General features: G+C 44.9%; 1 protein-coding gene across 3 annotated transcripts in view; it reads left to right on the plus strand.

Annotated features, from left to right (window-relative positions):
• The window catches only part of LOC119398813 (nose resistant to fluoxetine protein 6), a 194,103-nt gene that overhangs the window by 92,905 nt on the left and 79,197 nt on the right, over positions 1-22,001 (plus strand). For 2 of the 3 annotated variants that reach the window (XM_037665630.2, XM_037665649.2), the window contains exon 1: positions 10,329-10,973. The exons of the other annotated variant lie outside the window; for it this stretch is intronic. In XM_037665630.2, the coding sequence (XP_037521558.1) occupies positions 10,571-10,973 (403 nt within the window). In that variant the 5' untranslated portion in view covers positions 10,329-10,570. Of the gene's footprint in view, positions 1-10,328; positions 10,974-22,001 lie in introns of those variants that run through there. 3 annotated transcript variants of the gene reach the window in all.

Below are 22,001 nucleotides of genomic sequence, written 5' to 3' on the forward strand. Positions count from 1 at the left end.
GCACATGTTGTGTGAGCGAAGCGGAAGATGAGGAAGAGGACGAACAGGAAGGAGAAGACGAAGAGAGCACCTGCCGGTTCATGATTATGAAGGTTTTTGTTTACAGATTACAGACTGACGCTCCGCTTAAACAGCTCCGCTGTTGAAATATACTCGAGGTAGAGTAAAGGGCCTAAAAGCGACCCTTGTGGGACGCCCTTACCAACTGACTCAGTACGCGAGAGTGAACTTGCGTTCTGCTAGTCAGATAACTGCGGATGAGCGAAAGCGCTGAGCCACGAATGCCCAGAGCTTCTAACTTGTAAGAAAGAATGTTGTGACAGAGGGCATCGAATGCTTAATTGAAGTCAATGAAAACTGGGCCAACAATGCGGCCGCTCTAAAGGGCATTTTGTTTTGTAAGTAAATGATGTTACAGCTATTTAGGTCAGATAACCTGTACAAAACCTGGGTTGCTCAGAAAAGAGACGAACAAATTTGTGAAAGTAGTTTGTTAAGCGGTTCACAAATACTTTACTAAAGAAGGTTAGCATGCATATTGGTCGACAGCTTAAAATCAGTGCTTTGTCACCTGTTTTGAATATAGGAGTTGTTTTAGCGTGTTTAGTTCATCGGGAAAAACGCCTGCTTTGAACATGCTGGTAATAATGTGCGAAAGTGCATCGGCGATATCGGAATATATTAATTTGACTTTAGAAGGTTGTACATCATCAAGACCGGGACCTGTATTACGTAAACTGGCGACTGAATCGGATAATTCATTGGGTGGTGTAGGGTATAAGTAAAATGAACAAGGGGTTTGCCTGAGTACTGGTTGGGATATACTGACGGGTGAATAGTCATGTGCAGGAAAGGAAAGAAGACATTGAATTTATTTGCGTTGTCGGTGGCGTCCGTTACTACCCTTGTTCCTCTATTGAGTTTGTTCAGTGTGCTTTTTGGTGAAGAAACGTGCAGATAGGACCTAATGGTATACCAGGTTTCGCAGGTATTATTTTTGTGCTCAATGGTCGCTTTCTTAGAGTAGGAGTGCTTGGATTCTTTCAGTAGTGGGCTAAGTGTACTAGAATAAATTATGTATCGCGACTACATTAAAAGGTTGCAATAAAAAGTTTATGTTTCAATTTTTATGAAGGTTATCCCTTCTATTAATAGCTTGTAAGAAGAATCATGTTATACATGGGCTTCTAGGGGGGGCTGAGAACCAGTGAGTAGCCTGTGTTAGGCTCGTACACTCCGTGTTCAAGTTTCTAACTTTGGTGTTAAATTTTTGGAATGCCAGGACTGGGTCTGCCATAGAAAGAATTGTGTTCCAATTGACTTCCGCGACTTAACTAATGAACTTAGTGGTGCGAAAGGTCGCTCTTATGTTTCCTTTGAACGACAGCTAATAGATTTTAACTTAGCGAACACGGGATAGTGGTCCGTTGTAGGAACGCTGACTACGCTAGCACATTGCTCTATGTGTAAGTATGATAATACAAGGCCATGGTCACTCTGCCCGAATGGGCTCCCACCGCCGCAGATGGTCTGTTTTAAGTTCGATCGCTTTACACTTCTGAATTTATCGCTATAATTAGTCAATAATATATGTACTTCCACCATTTTTTTAACTTTATGTATGTGCAATCAACGTCATTAGCAGTGCCCCATCTAAATGGCTCACTTTCTTTTACATGTATTGCATACTTTATTATCATTTTCTTTTTCTCTTTATATTAGAGTTGCCTACCATGTAAACACATCATCTATAGTATATGTGTATTTCAAAGACATTTTGTAGCTAATCCAACATTATACACAATATGTACTCTTTGCGACATATCTCGTTTATCTCGAATTCGTTTGCACTATTCGACATGGTAAAGTTACGTTGTAGCCATATCTCGAATATGTGATAATATCCACGAATGAATACATTTGCATTAGCACTGTGAAGTCGCATTTCTATGCACTTTATTCACAGTGCCTACTATTCGACTTGCCCTCCCTGGTATAATTACGCGAGAGGACCAGAACATGTATAAATCAATGAATAAAGCCGTAAGGTCCCAAAAAAGGTTGGCAGTGAAAGAATTTCACTGAAGAACTACAAACATAGCTCGCGCTTCTTATTGGCCGTATATAATGCAGTAACCATTAGTTTACTAATTCAATTAGGACAGCTAAGCAAATGATTTGTGTTCCCTTTCCTTTTATCACGTCTCTGAAAGTCTGAGATACAGCATTGAACGCTCGTGAAGATAGCGCACGCGAAGCCAGACGTGCGCTCGCCTAACGACCCCTAGCGACCCCTAACGCATCCCCCCCTTCCCCCGCAATCTTGCTCTTATTGGGCCCGAGGTAAACAGAGATTGTGGAAAGCGAGAGTCGCTGTTTTCTGTAGCTCCTTCTGCAGCTTTTCTCAAAGCCTGACACGGGACCACGGCGTGCGATAGGACACCATCCTCGTCGGCTCGTCATTGTACCCAGAGGACACGAGATGCGGTGCGCTATAGAAGGTTATTACAGTTGAAGTCAATACGGAATACTGCAGCGGGGGCGACGATGTAATATTCAACAAGTTGCACCTATAACTACTTTCGTGATGAAGGAAATATAACTGCACCTGTACCACGAAGTATATTGCGCAAGAGAAGTCAACACATCAATTGTCACCATGTCAATGTTTAAAATATGAACCGAAGAGGCAGCACTCGTTTTTAATTCTTCTTTTGTTTCATAGGGACAGAATTTCTTTAGTTACGACCCAGCCATTTGGGCCAACCAACTATCCCGCCGGCCAATTGTGTATCTCGAGGGACGACACACACCCACACACAGAAACGTGCAAGCACGCGTTTGAAATAAATAAACTTGTTAAAATGTACCGAGGGCAGGACTTCTATCTTTCTATCTAATCGCAATCCATTGATTGCGCCGTTAACTACGTCGTTTTCTACGTCGCACCCAAGCGCGCGCCATTGCGGGCGGCTGCTTGGCGGAGGCGGTGAGGAAGCGGCAGTGCCGGCCGAGTAACGTCAACATGGCAATGGCGCAACGCCCGCTTTCGGCGGGAGTTTCTCGAGCGGGACTTTGGCTGCGGCTTCGACGTCTGCGACCCCTTGTCGTTCAACAACAACCTCGCTGCGATCGACGGGATCCGGTCTCAACAACAACGGAACAGTGCCATGGAGGTACTGACGCGGTGGTTCCCCAGCTGCTCCCGACGTCGGTCAGTTTCGGGTCTGTGGGACATGCAAGGAATCGCTAAACAACGGCAGCATGCCAAATTCAAGCCCCGTTAACGGCTACGTTTACCCACCGACGCCTTCAAGTTCGTCTAGGCTCAACGTCGTTGAGGAACAACTATAGTGGCCCCGCGTCTGCCCAAACACGGATCATTGCTGGCAGGAACGCAAGAAGGAGGTCTTCGCAATGACAACGCAGCTCGGCAAGCCAACGGCATTTAGAACTTTGTCTGCCCCCGAAGTTCATGGGGACCGCTTAACTGAGCTGCTCGAACGCATCAGGGTACACGGCGACGACACGCAACGCTGGTTCGTGCAGGAGATGGCGTTCCTCGAACGCGTCGAACTTTGAAACAATGAACCTGAGGCGTGTGCGATATAAGTCAACAAGCTCTTCGATGCCATCCTCAACATCCTCAAAGACCGGCGGATTTCGCCGTTCGAACCATACCAATAATTGAGAAAGGCTTCAATACAACGTCGGGATTAACCCATTGCTTAACACCGGGGTCGCACGCTTCAGCTTCGCTGGTCAACCATATGTACGAAGTGCTTGGGCAATGATTTTTTTCTTACATATTTTTCACAAGACGGAGAGTTTATTTACGGTTTTCAAAATTACAGTGGATCAAAAAAAAAAAACGGCAGATCCCACGTACAGTGGGAATCGATGTTATGCGAAGCATGCGGCTGGAAGGTGACTGTGGCGTAATATTTTTACTGAGCGAAACGTTACAAAATGACGCTAAAAATCTGTATAAATTTTATACGCACACATATAGGTTGAAGGGCCGCATATGTGCTATATAACCAGTAGTTTACAGTGGGGTAACGCTGCCAACGGCAACGTGGGTATTACCAACACCAGAAGCGGTAAGCTGATATGCAGTGCTTATACTTGCCCCTAATGATGGAGAACGCACGCAAGTTTCACGAACCCGGGTGCATGTGTGGAAGAGGTTCTTGACAGTTCTCAAACGAGATCAGCATCACTGTGGTCAGTGAGCACCAGCAACTGCTCATGACTTGTTATTGGATCCGGTCGTGATCGCGGTGACGAGGGGTCCATGTGTAGTGAAGTATGAGGTATAGTACAGCTGTTGGAAATCGTGGATGCCTCTGTCATTTCCTCGACAAATTATATGTCGATAGAGCCGGCGACATGTTGGAACCTGAAGTCACCCTTCGCGTTGGTGAGTTATAGGCCATCGAGGCTGATAGGCCTAAATAGTGCTACGTACACCAACATCAGTGGATGGCGCTTGTCGTGTTCGTAGACTACCTGGGCGTATGTGGCCTACGTAGCCTAGTCTACAAAGCGGCTGTCAATCAATCTGGCATCATCCTCGGTCAGCATGATGTCATCGCCCAGCCTCGTAAGAAATGAAGATACTGCGTTGTTCTGGCGGACTAAGTGCACTTTACGGTGCGATGATGTGAATATAATAAGTAACTTTCGATAATGTATTCCTCCGGGGTCCAGCAATGCTGCAATATAGCTTGCTGAACCATATGAATACAAATCTAATGTTTATTAGACTGCTATAAAAGTGGAGCCAACACTGGAACCACAGAGGTTAATCTGATATGACAGCTGTATCGTAGGAGTACACATCGTAGGAGTATCATGTAGCGTTTATTACGTCCTTGTGAAATTAGATAGCCAGCAAAATAACCACAACTGACGTTGCACCGACGGAACGCCTGTATAGGCTGTTTTTCCAAACCAGTTTATAGACCTGGCGTGGCTCTGTGGTAGAATACCTGATTGCCACGCAGAATGCTTGGGTTCGATTCCTGCTGGGGTCCTAATTTTCATTCTTTCCATTCGTCGGGCCAACGCTGCCGATGTCGGTTTTTCTTAGCGCGCTCTCGCATTTAAGTTACCTATGTCTGTTCTCGCCGTTCCTGGGTAGATATAAACTTTCAATCACCTGTGGCGCATACCCGTACACCGTACCCGTGGTAAACGGGTATGTGCCACACGTCTCTGCAGGAAAGGGTTTGACGACGTACGGGACAGGATTTTCACGTTATTCATGTCATGACCTGACAGTCACATTTGTCAAATCCCCTTACCCTCCCATGCCAACTTTGGTCTACACCAAGTTGAGGAGGCGATCATGAGAGCACCCAGACGTAGGCGGCTAGATAGATAGATAGATAGATAGATACGTAGATAGAAACGCTCAAACTGCCAAAGGTTCGCTAAGAAATGCGTTGCATTAAAAAAAATCCAGTCAGTGACAACACTGCCCAATATCCTGTTTAGCGAGTCGCACATTCAGCACTGCCAAACCGCCGGTCCGGTAGTGCTGAATAGTCAGGCTTGCTTAGTATTTTACCACTTCTTTTATTACCTGGCTATCACCCTCTGTAAAGCTGCATTCTGCTGCCTGACCGATGTATATAGGTACAGTGCCGCAACGTCAAAGCCGAGGGCTTAAAGCACTGATCGAGAGAAACAGTAGTATGTCGGTCTCCGCTGTTAAAGCCGAGCGTCAGGTGTGATGCCTGGACTGGAAAAACCTCGCCGAGCGATGGCGTCATTACGCGTCGCCATGGCAACCTATACCTACTCGTGTGGCCGCGCCAAAAGCGCGGCAAAAACGGTTAAATGTCAGGGACCTTATTGTATATTATAGCATACCAAGGTGGTGGGAAAGGCAAATGAGGGCGAAGAGGAGGGAAAGGAGGAGGTGAGAGAGTAAAGCATAGCAGAGAAAGTGAGAAATAGAGAGAAAGAAAGGGAAGAAAAACAGAAAGAGAAAGAAAGACCGAATGAGACAGAAATTTATAGACACAAAGAGGAGGCGAGAAATAGAGAGAGAACGAAAGATTGAAGAAACGAGGAATAGTAGAAATATATAGCGAGAGAAAGAATGAAATAGAAATAAACAGAGACAAATAAAACATAGAAAAAAAATAGAGAGAAGAGAGAAAAAAACACAGCATATCCACGGAGTGAATGATGATGAGTGGGCGAAGCTGCGGAGGTTCATCGGTAAACCATGAATCTTCCGTGAATTCTGCCCAGTACATCATCACCGACGTGAGATCGGGCGCGTTTATACTAAAGGTTCGATGAGTTATGACGACTTGCAGCGCACTTTAATGTTACATGTACGCTGTGAATTTTCATTGTTTAGAAAACCATTGCTTAGAAAACATCTGGCGTCTTTCGTTAAGCAGCTGGCGTCTTTTCGTTTTGCTTTAGAAACATCTGGCGTTCTTTCGTTTTGCTTTTACAAAACATCTGGCGTCTTTTGTTGGTTTATTTCATCAATGAACGGCGTTTTGAACAAAATGTTTATTGTTTAATCACGCACAGGAGAAATCTCACCAGGCACTACCTTGGAGGTAAAGAATGGCTGCTAATGGGAATGAGAGACAGAAGAAGCCGGCTTTTAGCTAACGCTGCGAATTTTTTATTGTTCAACAACGCACAGGAAAAATCTCCCACCGGCACCACCTTGCAGGTCAAAGCGTAAGACTGGTTACATGCTACGCTACGAGGGACGAACGGGTGCCGCTATAAGGAGCTTCGCCCCTAAAAATCGGGCGAAGCTTGCACTATATAAGCCGCGCAAGGCTTGAAATAGCGGAACTGGTCGATTCTGAAGACTAATTTGGCTACTTCTAGGTTGTATCTAGGCCTTAGCTAGGCGATGCAGGTTGTTTCTGGGCTGCTCTTAGGTCGTAGCTAGGCTTTAGCTAGGTGATGCTAGGTTGTTGCTACGTTGATTCTCAGCACAGAGAGGTTCGAGTTAAACCACAGGCAGTCACAGACACGAGACGGATGTGCAAACTCCAGAGACAGAACCTCACGCTGGAACCAAGCGTTCGCAGCTCTCATAGATCTACGGGCACGTTGTCGTTGGCGCAGGCCTTCCATCGCTTCGGGGTCTTCTCGCAGATGCCGTTACCTTTCCCGTTCCCTAGTATTCTCTCCTTGTACGTACTCGGTGGCTTCGCAACCATTTGTTGGGCTAACTGTTGCCTTCTTCCTTTTTAGTGGAAGTTGTGTGTAGTGATATCTGCCCGATTTCTGTGGCACATACCCGTTTATGATGATAGTTTTCCGATAGGCCGAACAATGGCACACACCCGTTTAATGACGATAGTTTTCTTTTTCATTTTTAGTGGATCAGTGGTGAGTAGTGGGATTTACCCTATTTCTGTGGCGCATACCTATTTATGATGATGGTAGTTTCTTGGTACGGGGTGAACAAAGAACAATTCGCTGAACAGCTTCGTTGTTAAAAGAAAGAAAGAGAGGAAGGAAGGAAGAGAAAACTAAAGAGAAACAGAGAAAGCCGCCCAGCTCCGCACTTCCTTCAGGCTTGGCATTATACTAGTGCTAAGCTCACTTAGTTTTTTCTTAGTCGGTCTGTTTTTAGTCAACCCTTCGCCGTGAGCAGTCGTAACGCACAGTAGCAGCGCCTGCAACGGTGCTTGCGTTCTAGCGCAGTCGTGATAAGCGTTTTGGGTGAGTGGCCGGGTGGTATGGGCTACGGCAGCACTTGAAGGATGGCTGGAATGGGCCATGCCCGCACTGCAACGCTACCGTAGCGTTCCAGCATAGCCTCGAATGAGCATATCGTCACCTGGTATCCACATGACTTATTAAAAAGGGTAAGTGCATTGACTTGATCTTTGCAATCTGGAAACAGGATGACCTCAAGCCAATAGGCATGTCATTGGCAGCACATCACAGTCACCACAAGGCTGTGATTGTGAAGTGCGAACGGCGTCAGGAGTCTGCTCAAGCTCCTCAAGCAACGCAGGCCATGAAGTCAACACAGCACCTACATATACAAACAGGGAACGACGATGGGGAAGACCAGCGGATGCAATAGTACCATAAAGCACTACTACCACCGCATAGCCTGACATAGAGTAATAAATATAGAACAATGATACAACACAGAAATACTCAGGAAATGCTTGCATGCAGCAGCCTGACAAAAGGGGGCATCAGCTTGGCTGTTTCCACGGCTTTCACTGAGTGGAGCAGGCTGGATTCTTTTTTCTTTTTCGTCTTTATTTTTCGCCCTCCTTGAAAGCTGGTGCATACTGGAATCGTCCTCGTCTTCAACGCACTATACATAGACGCAGAAATATATCTATCGTCTTTTCGCTAGATTTTGTGAAGGCTTCGCTTAAAACAGTAACCAAATCGTGCTTGATCCTCTTCTCTGTTTTCTCCGCTTCTCTATACGATAAGTTCTAGGGCTCCTTGTTTTCGGAGTTTATTTTTCCTGAAATGCCCCTCCACGCTGGTCTAGTGGTTATGGCGCTCGGCTGCTGACCCGAAGGTCGCGGGATCGAATCCCAGCCGCGACGAATGCATTTTCGATGGAGGCGAAAATGTTTGAGGCCCGTGTACTTATATTTAGGTGCACGTTAAAGAACCCCAGGTGGTTGAAATTTCCGGAGCCCTCCACTGAGGCGTCTCTCCTAATCACATCGTGGTTTTGAGACGTTAAACCCCAGATATTATTATTTTTCTTGAAATTCGGAAGGTGCGTTTCGGAGTTTACTGTCTGCGAGGGAATTCAGCGTTTATCGGCGTTTATTTCGCGCAAATCTCCAATTCTCCGAAATTTGGTGTTTAATTTTTCATTATAGGTTGTTGCAACGTGTTCTTATTAATTGATTTCCAATTAAAATGCGTTGCATTGTTGCTGATAATCCTCTTTCTCCATCCTTTCATTTTGTTCTCACTTCCTGTTCATTTACCCTGTTAATAAGGCTGCTGATTTGCACTGCTGCAAACTCTCCAAGGTGTAATTTGGGGGGGGGGGCGGAACTATTCAAGCTGCTTCGCAGCTTTTTCTCGCAACCTGCCTCATCTTCTTGATGAAAAATAAAGGACCTATTATTATTATTATTATTCTCAGTACTCAGAAATCTTAGTTGCAGTATATCTGAACACGAAAACATGCGAACACACTAAGTGTATTTTAGATGTCTGGAAGGTTTGAACGCGCAAACACATATACATACAAGCACAAATACTTGAACATAAAACACCTACATCTGTTCGTATCACAACCTTAAAGCTTGTTGTAATAGACGCAAGCATACTTTACGAGGTTGCTGCCGCTGATGGAGGTGCGGTCCTTCCGATTGATGATTCTCGGCTTTGAAAATGCCCTTTGAACGTTGAAAATGCCCTCTTAAAATCGGAGTTTATCGGATAAAGACGAATTGTCACAAATTTTACCGCCGAGTGTTTATCATATTTCTTCAGATTTATTCGAAAACACGGAGCCCTAACGATAACCAACAAGGCGAACAAATGTTGCCTTAGGCTAAGTAGTTATCGGTGAAGTTGATGCAACGTGCAGCGCGGGAGTGGAATGGAGAGTATTGTCCTTCCTTTGTGAACGAACGTGGTATTCAAAGTGGTTTACTCCTCCTTTATTCTAGGCCATTTTGCTGCTCACCAAGTGCTTTGACGGCGGTGTTGGCCTTTCGGCAGAAGGGTAGACACGAAGTCAGTAGTGTCTTAAGGTGATTTGCCGGCCTTGAAGTGTAGAGAGAGAGAGAGGCAGAGAGAGTTACCAAGCGCCCTTCATGGCTCATGGCAACATGAGAGGTTGACCGCGTGGTCGCAAATAACATTCCTGACTGCAACCGTCAATGAGCTCAGAAACAGAGGTAAATATTGCTTGTATCACTGATCCCCCGTTTCTTTTGCTCGTTGCTTTGCGTTCCCTATAACACGTGTGGAGCCGCGCATACTCAATAGAGCAAATTACTAAAATTGTTATGCTGTCGGGAAATCCCCTTGCGATATTATTTTCTAAGAAATAGTTATACATATCAGCTGGCAGTGGATTTTTTAATTCTCATCAGTTGGCTTCATATCTGCTAATGACTGCTGCTTGTACGCTTACAATAATCGGTCGAGCTTTCTTTTTTTTTTATTCCATTCGAAGTTTTCTTCTAGTACACATGGCTGTCGTCCACTGCTCGGCGTTAAGCTACATTTAATGATAGAAATATCCTCTATTCGGAATCTCATTACGGCTTTTCTTGGGGAGAGGCTGCAATCCGAGACACTCAAAGCCAGCTTCCATCGCCATTCGAAGCGCGCGGCTCATTACGAGCGGTCGCCTACTGCCAAGTTCTCAAACACTCTCTCATACAGACGTCCAATTAGATCCAGCTTCCTCTGCAACACGCGACGGGTTGGTATCTTGCACAGGCGCACAATCTTATGGCACTTGTTCGTATCGCCGACCGAATCAACACATTTTACCGGTTGTTTTAATTATGACAGTGTATATTGTACCTCTAATGAAAGGTGAAGGGAGACCACTGGCCGATAAATGACTGGAGTTTTGCCTTTCACACGTACATCACATTTTCCATCAATGTTCGCGTACTCAACTGCAAGAAACCACCGACGTGGGGGTTCGTCAGCGAGAATTATATTCTTAGCGGCGTGCCTGTTCTTCTCGTTCAACGTTCAATTCTCGCGTGCTGAGATTGTCACAGACGCTTCTGGAGAGAAACCAGCGGCATTCCCGTCAACTACACCAGCCGCTACGGACGCTCATAATGGGACTGGCCTTCTGCAAATCCTACGAAACTTTATGGCGAGTGACTTCATCAGCGTACCTTCCTCCTTGACGCGCAAGCTGCTCGGTGCTGACTTGCGGCCCGAGTGCAGTTTGGCGATACTGCGGACAGTGAACGCCTTGAAGAAGTTGGAGCCATGGGCATTGAGACGTAAGTAATTTGTATTCCTCTTCCAAATATTTCCCTTGAAATGAACAACTTGTTCCTGCGGCATACGTTTATTTTATGTATGGCTTTCTGACTGCTCTGAAGATGCCTGACTGTCACGGAAATTGTGGTCTGACGTAACAGAGTTGCCGCGTTCCCTGGCTGCCGGGCGCGGTCTGTTTCGACATCGCCATCAGAATTCGATAATCAATATCTCAAATTACGTGCAACTTTCGTGATTGCTAAGAAAACAATGGGTATGACGTAAACTGTCACAGACTACGAGTGCCTAGTACTACAAAATGCCCTAAAGTCAATCATTAAAAAAGTAATTAACGCATATTTATTTCTTAATTGGGTACTTTAATGTCATTTTAGCTGCGGGAAAGTATTTTTGCCTGGACGTAGAGTTCGTGCGCGAAAAGGAGAGGAGCTTTACTGTGATAGGACATTTGTTAAATATCTACATTGTCTAAAAAAATATACGCCCTGTAGGTACAACTATTCTTAAAAAGACAGGGCGGATGGACCAGTCCTAGGTCGTGGTGGTTACGGCATTGGGCTTCTCTGAGCTAGATTGCGGGATCGAATTCCGGGTGTGGCTAGCGTATTACGATGGAAGGGAAATACAATAACTCTATTTAAAGTTCATTGGGAGCCTGTCAAAGAACTCTCGGTGGTCAAAATGAATTCTTAGTTTTCCCTATGCGTACCTTGTAATCAAATCGTTGTTTTCTTATATGAAATCTTAGAATTACTTAATTCAAATTTGCGGGAGTGAGGAAGAGATAGACAGTGACATCGCATAAGTCCTTAGGATATCACGCATCCGGGTTTACATGTGCGAATTGAATCGTTTGAACTTTCACTAAAGGAGTACGACTTATCAGTGACTTTTACGGTGAGCTTCGAAATCCTATAGCACTGACCTTCCATCACGTTTTACTATACAAGAAATTGAAATAAATAGTGAGCACATTGATGTTGCTGAAAATACAATATTTCGTTTTTTTGTTTTGAAGCAGCGACACCTGATTTCTTTTTCTCTATCATATCTTGTGGTGCTTTAAGTACCTGTAGTCTTCATATATATTTTTAAGGACTAATAATTATAATTATAGGGGCTTGACATTTCAAAACCACGATGTGATTATAAGGCAGGACGTAGTGGAGGGCTCCGGAAAATTGACTATTTGATGATTTTTAAAGGGCACCTGGCCTCTATCATTTCGCCACCACCGAAATGTGGCCGACGTGGCCTGGATTCGATCCCGCGATCTTTGAGTCATCAGTCGAGCACCATAACCACTACACCACCGTGGCGGGTTGTAAGAAAGAAGGAAAAACAAAACGTCTGTGCCTTTCCGACTACGGGAGTCTTGTATTTTCTATTCAGAGTTTTTTATCATTTCGTAATGTGTGTTTGTGTCACATTTCGTGATACAAACACAAGTCACAAAATGTGAAGCAAAACACGTGTGCGCGTGTTTACGTCTATTTGAAGTACATGGTAGATTGACTTTTTTTTTGCAACTGAATGTTTTTATTTTCTTGTATGCCACGCACGAAGCGCACGGAAAATTATCTCGCCGTTGAAGTACCAGGACAATGTGGATGAGAATCCCGTAATTTTTTAGCGTAAACAACACCGTCAGACAAGGGCACTTCGACAGGACGTGCGCAAATTACGAAATGATTCACTTATCGTATTGCGAAAGGATTGTGTCGTAAGCATCATGAAAGGGAACACGCGAGCACGTGGCAAATACCCTTGAACACCAATTCGATCGACACAAGGATGGCGTTGCCAAAATTATAGCGCATTTATAGTGCGTGTGTGTTTGTTTATGTTCGACACACACACAGGCACATAAAAGTGACTGGAAAAAGAGATTAACAACGACATCTTGTACAGTGTGCAGTGCTTGTGGAATCGAGAAAGCTGCTCATAGAACGAACGGACGCAGTTCCCATCGTAGTGAAATGCGCGCTCGAATTTGCTGAAACAAAAATCGTTAAACACGTGAAAGACGACAGAGAGAGATTGGTTTGTGAAGCAGCTATCATGGCTTCTCTCGGTGACGAAAATTGCGTCAGCATGCTGTCCATACATTTATCTTCTGCAGAAGTGAATGTCGCGGTGAAAACGCAAAAGAAGGATGTCGTGTAGGCGACAGTGCTGTGTTTTTATCACTCTGACGTGTGCCTTGTACTCGATATATACAGAGTGTCTCAACTAAATCACGCAGCACGATTTAAAAAAAAAGGGAACGGTGTTACACAAAGCAAACCTAGTTCATATTGTTCCTAGTACATTGGAGCAGCCACCACTATTGTTTTCATTAATTATGTTCAGTTAATTTGTCATGCTTATATTTGTAACTCGACAAGTGCTCTCCTAATTATCAAAATCTCGATGAGGCATACGTAGGCATGTTCAAGTGACATCTAACTGCATTATTTTGAACAACGTACTAATTGCGCGCTCATTTTTTTCCGATTGATAAAGAAAGCCCGCGAAATCTGAAAAACGACACGTGACTAGACTGTTGCGCGCATCAGGAAGCTGCGCCCTCATACAGGCTCACTGTGGGGCAGAGTTGCCAGTTCCGCTTAGAACAAGCGGACTTGGGTTTCATTTTTCGCCGAGTCGCTTGTAAAATTTTCCAGTCGCTTGTCGCGTTTTTTGGGCTTATTTGCATTTTCCCAGCAAATACTGTTTATTTAGCGATCATTACGTCCACCAATAGCGCGTTTGTCATCCAGTAATAGCGCGTTTGTCGTTGACTTCGAGTAGTTGAGTGCTGAAGTCAAACATACGTACGTCGGGGGAGTCAAGAAGTAACGATAATCATGCACAGGAATACGTACATTCAACCGAATGCAGAGTATACCCAGGAGACAATGTTAAAACGTAAATGTGTGCTTTCGTTCATTGTTGCGCATATCCTCGCTGTAAAAAAATAATTAAATTGACTTTTTCAACTCTCTTTCGTATTTGAGCGACATTTTTTATTATAATTAAAAACATTTCCAAGAATGGGGCAATTTAGCAAATTTCCGCATTTTTTGGGCTTCTTTTGTGATGATTACTTGCCTGTTAGCTCAGTAGCATCTGGCGACTCTGCTGTGAGGTAGCGAGTATAAAGGGGAAAATGCGGAACGAAAAAAAGCTGCATACATCGTCTTGTATGTCACTAAGGAAAATGCGTGTCATGATTTTCATGTTAACTCGTGTTTTTATAATCGTCACACAGACACGTCGCGCAATACCAATTTCGGGGTAGATCAAGCTAGCGAAACGGCCGCCAGGGCCCCATGAGCGTGGCACGTAAGTCATGCTGTACATGACATGCGTGTCATGATTTTCATGTTAACTCGTGTGTTATTGATGTTCGTTACACAGCCACGTCGCAAGATACAAATTTTGGTGTATATAAAGCTAGCGAAACGGCCACCAGCGCACCATGAGCGTGGCACGTAAGTCATGCTGTACATGACATGCGTGTCATGATTTTGATGTTAACTGCTGTTATTTATATTCCTCACACAGTCACGTCGCAAGATACCAGTTTTGGTGTATATAAAGCTAGAGAAACGGCCACCAGCGCACCATGAGCGCGGCACGTAAGTCATGCTGTACATGACATGCGTGTCATGATATTCATGTTAACTCCTGTTATTTATATTCGTCACATGGTCACGTCGGAAGATACCAAGTTTGGTGTATATCAAGATAGCGAAACGACCGCCACCATACCATGATCGTGGCATGTAAGTCATGCTGTACATGACATGCGTGTCATGATTTTCATGTTAACTCGTGTTTTTATGTTCGTCACACAGTCACGTGGCAAGATACCAATTTTGGTGCATATAAAGCTAGCGAAACGGCCACCAGCGCACCATGAGCGTGGCATGTAAATCATGCTGTACATGACATACGTGTCATGATTTTCATGTTATGACTTGTCATTTATGTTCGTCATATAGTCATGTTAAGCCATACCAATTTTTGTGTTCATTCGATTAACCAAGCGACCAGGAGAGTACAAAGTCGTAGGCGGCTAGATAGATAGATAGATAGATAGATAGATAGATAGATAGATAGATAGATAGATAGATAGATAGATAGATAGATAGATAGATAGATAGATAGATAGATAGATACGCTCAAAGTCGCAGAAGTTCGCTAAGAAATGCTTCGCATTTAAAAAATATGGATCGCCCTATATGCCATTTCCCGGCCGAAGAAACGCGTCGCTTTGATCTTACAGAGTCAGCCCGTAATCAGAAAGGCGCTCTTGCCGCGTTATCAATGAGAACAGTCTGTCGTGAGATCTTGATAATGATAGTGCCGTTACAATCGAGTTGAATGAATCCCTGCAAGATTGCGACGCATGTTGGCGGCCGACCTTGCCAAAGAGCGAAACGCTGTCTCTGGCAACGGACAAGAGGCAAAGCGGTTGCTTGCAGTAAGCTCATTTGAGGGCGCTGCTTGCTTTTGCGGGTGGGAGCGTAGTCACGTGTTATTTTTCATATTTCCTGGGCTTTCTTCATCAGCCGAAAAAAATAAGCGCGCAATTAGTACGTTGTTGAACATAGCGCAGTTTAATCATCATTTGAACATACCTACATATGCCTCATTCACATTTTGATAATTACGTCAGTACTTGTCGGGTTATCAATATAATTATCACTAATTAGTTATATCTCATTAACGAAAATATTAGTGGTGGCTACTTCAGCCTACTGGGAACAATATGCACTAGGTTTGCTTCGCGTAACGCCGTTGCCCTTTTTTAAAATCATGCTGCCTGATAGTTGGGACACCCTGTATATGTGAACAACATACGAAATAAAACAGTTGAAAGTTGTGCATTGTTCCGTTTACCTTTGTCTGTGTCTTCTTCGTCGTTATTCTTTAAAAACAGTGCATATCCCAGACTTCTTAGTGAAACGAACACATGGACATTTATTAGCAGCTTCTACACAACGGCGAAACCGTCCGCCAAATCTTGCAAATAAATAAACACGACCAATTACACACTATACTCGGATACAATCTAAGAAAAAGCGTTAGCTCCGCCCACAGCCGTCACTGTCCCTCCCACACAGAATTTGCATAAGTGCTCTGTCCCACAGCGCTTACCCACTTTTGTGACGTCAAGCACTTCTCGAGAGTTTTATAGCTGGATTTGCCATATAAGTCCACGTATGTCTCGCTGGTTCTAGCTCAGAAACAAGAACGTACTGGCAAATTTCTTCAGGGATTTTGACATCGCTGCTCTTCCAAACGCAATATTTTTGGTAGTGACGACGAACCTTTAATCCTTAATATGCGTAGTATTTGCATTGGCCGAGGAAAAGTACTTACGGCTCGCATACTGCTACGCTTACGCTTTCGTCGACAAGGACAAAGTCACACGGAACAACACATGGGAGCGCTTCCGTTTGTGGTTCTCCGTGACTTACTTCTTCCCTGCCGACAAAAGTGCAACTGTAAGAGCACTCAAAGCCGTTTCCTTCACTCTCAACACGACCTAATACGGCATTGAATGTTGGCACGCGTACTGTTGGCACGCGTTGGACTCAAGACGCTTGCTCGTTGAAAGATGAAAGGCCTAAGGAACGCTCGGCGGCAACGCCATGCGCGAAAGTCGGGCCACTATTACACAACGATTGCGACGTATTAACTCATTCACGGCTGCTGCCAAGAAGGCGAGCCGCCTTTATCGCGGCTCATCCTCTTAATTCGTTGCCAGCGGCTTTGTGAGGAAGAAGCGCGCCTGCATTCCTACTGAAATGAGTGTTGTCAAAAAGGAAAAAAGAAACATGTGGGTCTCTCAGCCACTGTCCAAACATTCTTCGCCCCTCTTTCGAGTGCGACCGGCATCTCATGGTTTATAATTTGGGGATCGGTGCCACACGGACAAGCTTTGGGCAGCGCGCGCTTTTGCGATAGGCTCGCAGTTCACAAAAATATGATTGCACATATCTTATGTAACCTCATTTGCTTGGAATTTTGTGTTTGTTTTTTTTTTGCTTTTCAGAGCTACTTTTACGGTTTACGTGCCGCAAGGGCCGGTGGGCGTCGTCGTTGATATCCCATGTTTGCCTTCATGCGCGGCAATGTGCGCCGCAGGGCCGATTCAGTTTTCCAACGTGGTCGATGATTACAGAGTACAGGGTACTTCATTCAAAACGGTCGACCACAATATCTTTGTGCGGATTTTCAAACCAGTAATGCGCAATTTTACCTTTACGTGTCGCGTTTTGCTGGTTCACGTTGGAAGTCAGCTAGGTTCACAACCTCGCTTGAACGCAGCAATTACTGATACGCTCGAATGAGGTTACGAACCAGGAGTCTTAGTACTTATAAATGACTTTGTAACTAGCTACTGCATTCGGACTGGTAGATCAGCGCGAATAGATACTGACGAAGACGGAACATGTAGACTGGACCAGGATATGTAGAATTCTCCCGTTTTCTATAATAATAATAATACCTGGGGTTTAACGTCCCAAAACCACGATATGATAATGAGAGACACCGTAGTGGAGGGCTCCGGAAATTTTGACCACCTGTTGTTCTTTAACGTGCACCTAAATCTAAGTACACGGGCATCAAACATTTTCGCCTCCATCGAAAATGCAGCCGCCGCGGGCGGGATTCGATCCCGCGACCTTCGGGTCAGCATTCGAGTGCCATATCCACTAGACCACCATGGCGGGGCCCCGTTTTCTATGCACGTCTATATGTGCACATGGTGCTTCTTTGTTCGGGTTTTGTTCTTGTTTTCTTGTCGAACTGCCGTTCTAAAAATTTAAAAAAAGAATGTACGAAGGAGCAAGAACAAAATAGTTATATGCACAGCTTTGCTATTTTTATTAATAATTCGTTACGTTCACGTGGATGTGTGAAGGATTTTTCTTTATTTCGCTAAAAGCGTTACGTCCTCGGGTTTTCTTTGTTCTTCTATAGCCAACATCGGCGGTCCCTCCAGTAACACTCACAGGTTCTTGCTTAAAATGAAATGTGATCATCAGGAAGAGAGTGAGTGTTTGATTTTCACTCGGAACGAATACATTCCAATGGATATGCAACAAGAAAACAGGAAATACAGCAAAAATTGACTCGCGCCCAGTATAATTCTCAACTCGAAACCCAAAATGACAGTTGGGTGATAAATATTGCAGCAGAAACCATGTAACGATAATCGTCACTGTCAGTGCACATAGCACTGTCGTTGATTAAGTGTTTCTTGAAGCACTTATCTTCTCCTCGCATATTTCATTGAACGGCCCCACTCCGTCAGCGTTGTGAAAAAATGCCAAGCGTCTCAAACGCGCTGGCCTGCACGAATAAAATTGTCGAGTAATCCTGAGTGTTGTGTAAACGCTCCAAACGCCTGAACACCCTTGCTCGCGGAAAAAAAGAAAGTTGGAATTACGAAGGCACCGCGACAAAATGCCGCCAAAATACTGTACGGATATCTTGCTGGGACCACACCATGCATGGTTTATAACCCCAGAAACTGGTTTTTCTTCGGTTGTGGCTGAAAGTCCGCCCCGGTGGATCAGGGGTTACGGTGCTCGGCTGCTGACCCGAAGGTCGCTGGCTCGATACCAGCTGCTGCTGCTGCATTTCCGATGGAGGTGAAATAGTAGAGGCCCGTGTGCTGTGCGATGTCAGTGCACGTTAAAGAACACCAGACGGTCGAAATTTACGGATCCCTCCACTACGGCGTTCCTCAAAATCATACCGTGGTTTTGGGACGTAAAACGCCAGCTACTATTATTGTTGTGGTTGAAGCACAAAGCGGAAATGAAAATTCATTGAATTAATTCCCTCATGCATTTGCCTGAGACGACTCCAAGGCAAAAACCACCTTCTTCTCAGCCGATCATATTGATGCAACCGTGCGCACATTAGAGGGCGTCACCCCGCTCGTCTTTCGCCGAAGTTTGGCTACGCGCCTTCGGTGCTGCACTTTACACCAGAGTTCGTGGTCGCAGATGCTCGCGCACTTTTTTCTTCAGGGGGGTTCAACAGAAGGCCCTTAGCTTCGTGCATGTTGCGCGTTCATCGCTAAGATTGGATTGAAACCATAGACCGCGCGAAGGTCACTTCGCTCGCTGCAGCAGCTGTGTTTGCTTAAAGGTCCCCTCACCAGCCTCTGAAAATACAAAAGACACGAGCGCGTTTTCTCTCCTGGCGTTTCTAGAACGGTGATTCACGTGACGTCATTACGGAACATACTTTCGATTGGGCCAAATACGCGAAATATCAGTTATGAATTGTCTCCTAAACTGCTTTGCCATGCAGCCGCCCACCCCTTCTTCCTTGTCTCTCATGACTATCGTGCGCGATCAACTGGTTTCACTTCATTTTGTGTGTTTCCGACTGCGCAAGCGGAGATAACAGCGTTACCGCTGACATTACCAGACTGACATAACATGCATAACATGAACTAGGAGCGGATTCGACACATGCAGCACTTTATTGCATGACCTGACAGTCCTCGATGAGGATTTGGAATGCTGTAGCCCAAAACATATTGGGTAGGCTTTTTTAGATTACTTCTGAGTTTACGTGAACGAGATCGGTAAAAAGCACTGGAGCGGAGCCCTTGCTCCCTTTCAGAGACATTTATGTTACTCTAGATGGTGCCCTTTGAAAGATGATGCTGGTCGCAAATAGAGACGCGGTGAGTGTGTGTACGCTCGGGGACGGCGCTATTAATTAAGGTTGACCACTATGTTAAAGTGATTCTAAAATGTTGTCGATGCACGAGAAGCAGTGGCAAGTATTATGTCACTCACTAGAGCCAGATACGTAAGGTGTCCGTACGAATTCAAGGCTGCTGCAAATTGAAGTTCACTTGCCTTCATCGCAGTTTATCCGCTTGTTATTTTGCCAATGGTTTCGAGAAGACGAGGCGCGTCTGCCATCCAAAGCGTTGCGGCGTTCTGAGGTTGCCACAAGTAGGTGTGAATTCCGCTATAGTTTTCATGAGACGAAGGCTGGAGTAAGGTGAAAGTAAGGTGAACGCGTTTAAATCCTTTCAGACGCTATGTACACAGTTGTGTATACCACTTGTTTCTGCTAGTTGTATCGACTAGTGGCTAACAAAGGACAAGATGCATTAAGCTTTGGATGAATTTAACCTCCTGTATTATAAATTTGTCTTAATTTAATTGCATTTTGCAGTGTACTGTTGCATATGATCACTTTGCTGAAGGCACTACCACGTTTGACGTGCCGCTTCCCGCGAGCCACGTCAAAAGTATAATTTTTCTTTACTCAGCGTAGGCATAACCGAAAACGAATTTGCACCATGATACTAGCCTGGGTTTTGATTCTATTTATGCAAAACAGAGCATGAATGTTTAATTACAGTTAAGTTACGATTCATTACAATAACATAAATAAGTGAATATATATTATGACATTATTTTTGTTGCAATAGGATACTGAGTGCCTTGAAATAACGTTGTATGAGTTTGATGCATTTGCAGACAGTTCTTCTTAGGTGGCGCCCGAAAGGGTTATCAGCAGTTTATGCGGCTTTGCACCCTTTACGTGAGGAGGGGAGACTTCCAGTGGAAGCGAAAATAGAGAGGAAGTGAAAGATACCTGATAAAAGAAAGTGGTGACGTCGAGTTTGTCGTCAATGAAGGGCTTGTTTTCTTTCTTTTTTTCCTTTGTATGCTACGGATTAGTGCGATATCTTCAAGCGCACCATTATCGGACACGAGGCAATGCATCGAAGGTTTCAACCTGTACTCGATGGATGCAGCGATCAGCGGACGTGTACGTCTTCGGTGCCGCATTCTTGCAAAATAACTATGTTCTGTGTTCACATTTGCACAAGCACACTGTCATCTATTTTATTCGAGTACAGATGAAAGTGTTCAGTGTTCGGGGCCGGACGCATCGTCCCGAGTGACGACGAGTCTGTCGGCCATGGCAGTCGCACGAAGATGGCTGACTCCGGCGCTTATGCGGTGTCACTGACTCACTCCACTTTTCAATGAACGCCTCCACTTCAGATGCCACCCAACTCTGAAACACTGCGCTCAGCAAGCGTACAATACGGGTCACCAGAATTCAGACGACACACAGAGGGGAAAAGGAGAAATAATTTCAGTGGGGGTGTGTTTTGTGGGCAGACTAATTTCATGAGCGCGCTTTTGTACAGCCGTTGCGAGCGCCCTCTTATTCGTAGGTCGCTAATAAAACTACATATTTGAATAATAATGCCGAGTGAAAGAGAATCGCATTTCTTTCGTACATCACATAATATTCCATTCCAACTAAAATAAAGTTCATGTTCTTAACGTCAAAAGTAACTGTTTTCTTAATACAATCGGTACCCTCCAAACACAGATGGGCTTCAACGCAACGTCCATAAACCCCCTTGTTGACGTCACTCACAATTTATTCTGGATCGCTTTTCATCCAAAGCTATCGGCGACAATATGAACTGACCTTGGTCAGTTTAACGTCTCCGTTAGCTCAAGGGGACGGGCATTTGCGTTGGCGTGCACAGGGTTCTCCGTTAAGGGGGCCAAGTTTTCTCGCAGCGCCGCCTCCCCCCCTCCCCCCCCCCCCGGTTAATCTAGTTCTAAAGAAAACGATGGATGCAAAAATGCGAATGAAGCAATGACGCGCTTCTCACAAAGACCTGCCATTAGTCCCCGCTTTTCTTGAGAAGTAAAGAGTTCTTAGAATGCAATAACAGGTGTCCTCGACCGCTATTATCGTCAAAAACATGCGTAGCCATAACCCTACGCATTAAAAAATGTGGGCGTCTTGAAGCCTAGGCGGGATCCAGGCCCATCCCACCAACTCGCTGGGCAATCAATAAAGTTAATTGATCTGATCTGATCTTGCACTAAGTGGCGCAAGGCTGAATCCCAATGGTAGGTGGTTGTTTCCGAGGTATAGGCCTGACTGGCTGCCCAGGCGGCGCTGCGAAAACGGTGCTAAAAAGCGCCCCCTACGATAAGTTCTTTGGTTTCGAG

Source organism: Rhipicephalus sanguineus, chromosome 1 (assembly GCF_013339695.2).
Source record: "Rhipicephalus sanguineus isolate Rsan-2018 chromosome 1, BIME_Rsan_1.4, whole genome shotgun sequence".
NCBI classification, from domain to species: Eukaryota; Metazoa; Arthropoda; class Arachnida; order Ixodida; family Ixodidae; genus Rhipicephalus; species Rhipicephalus sanguineus.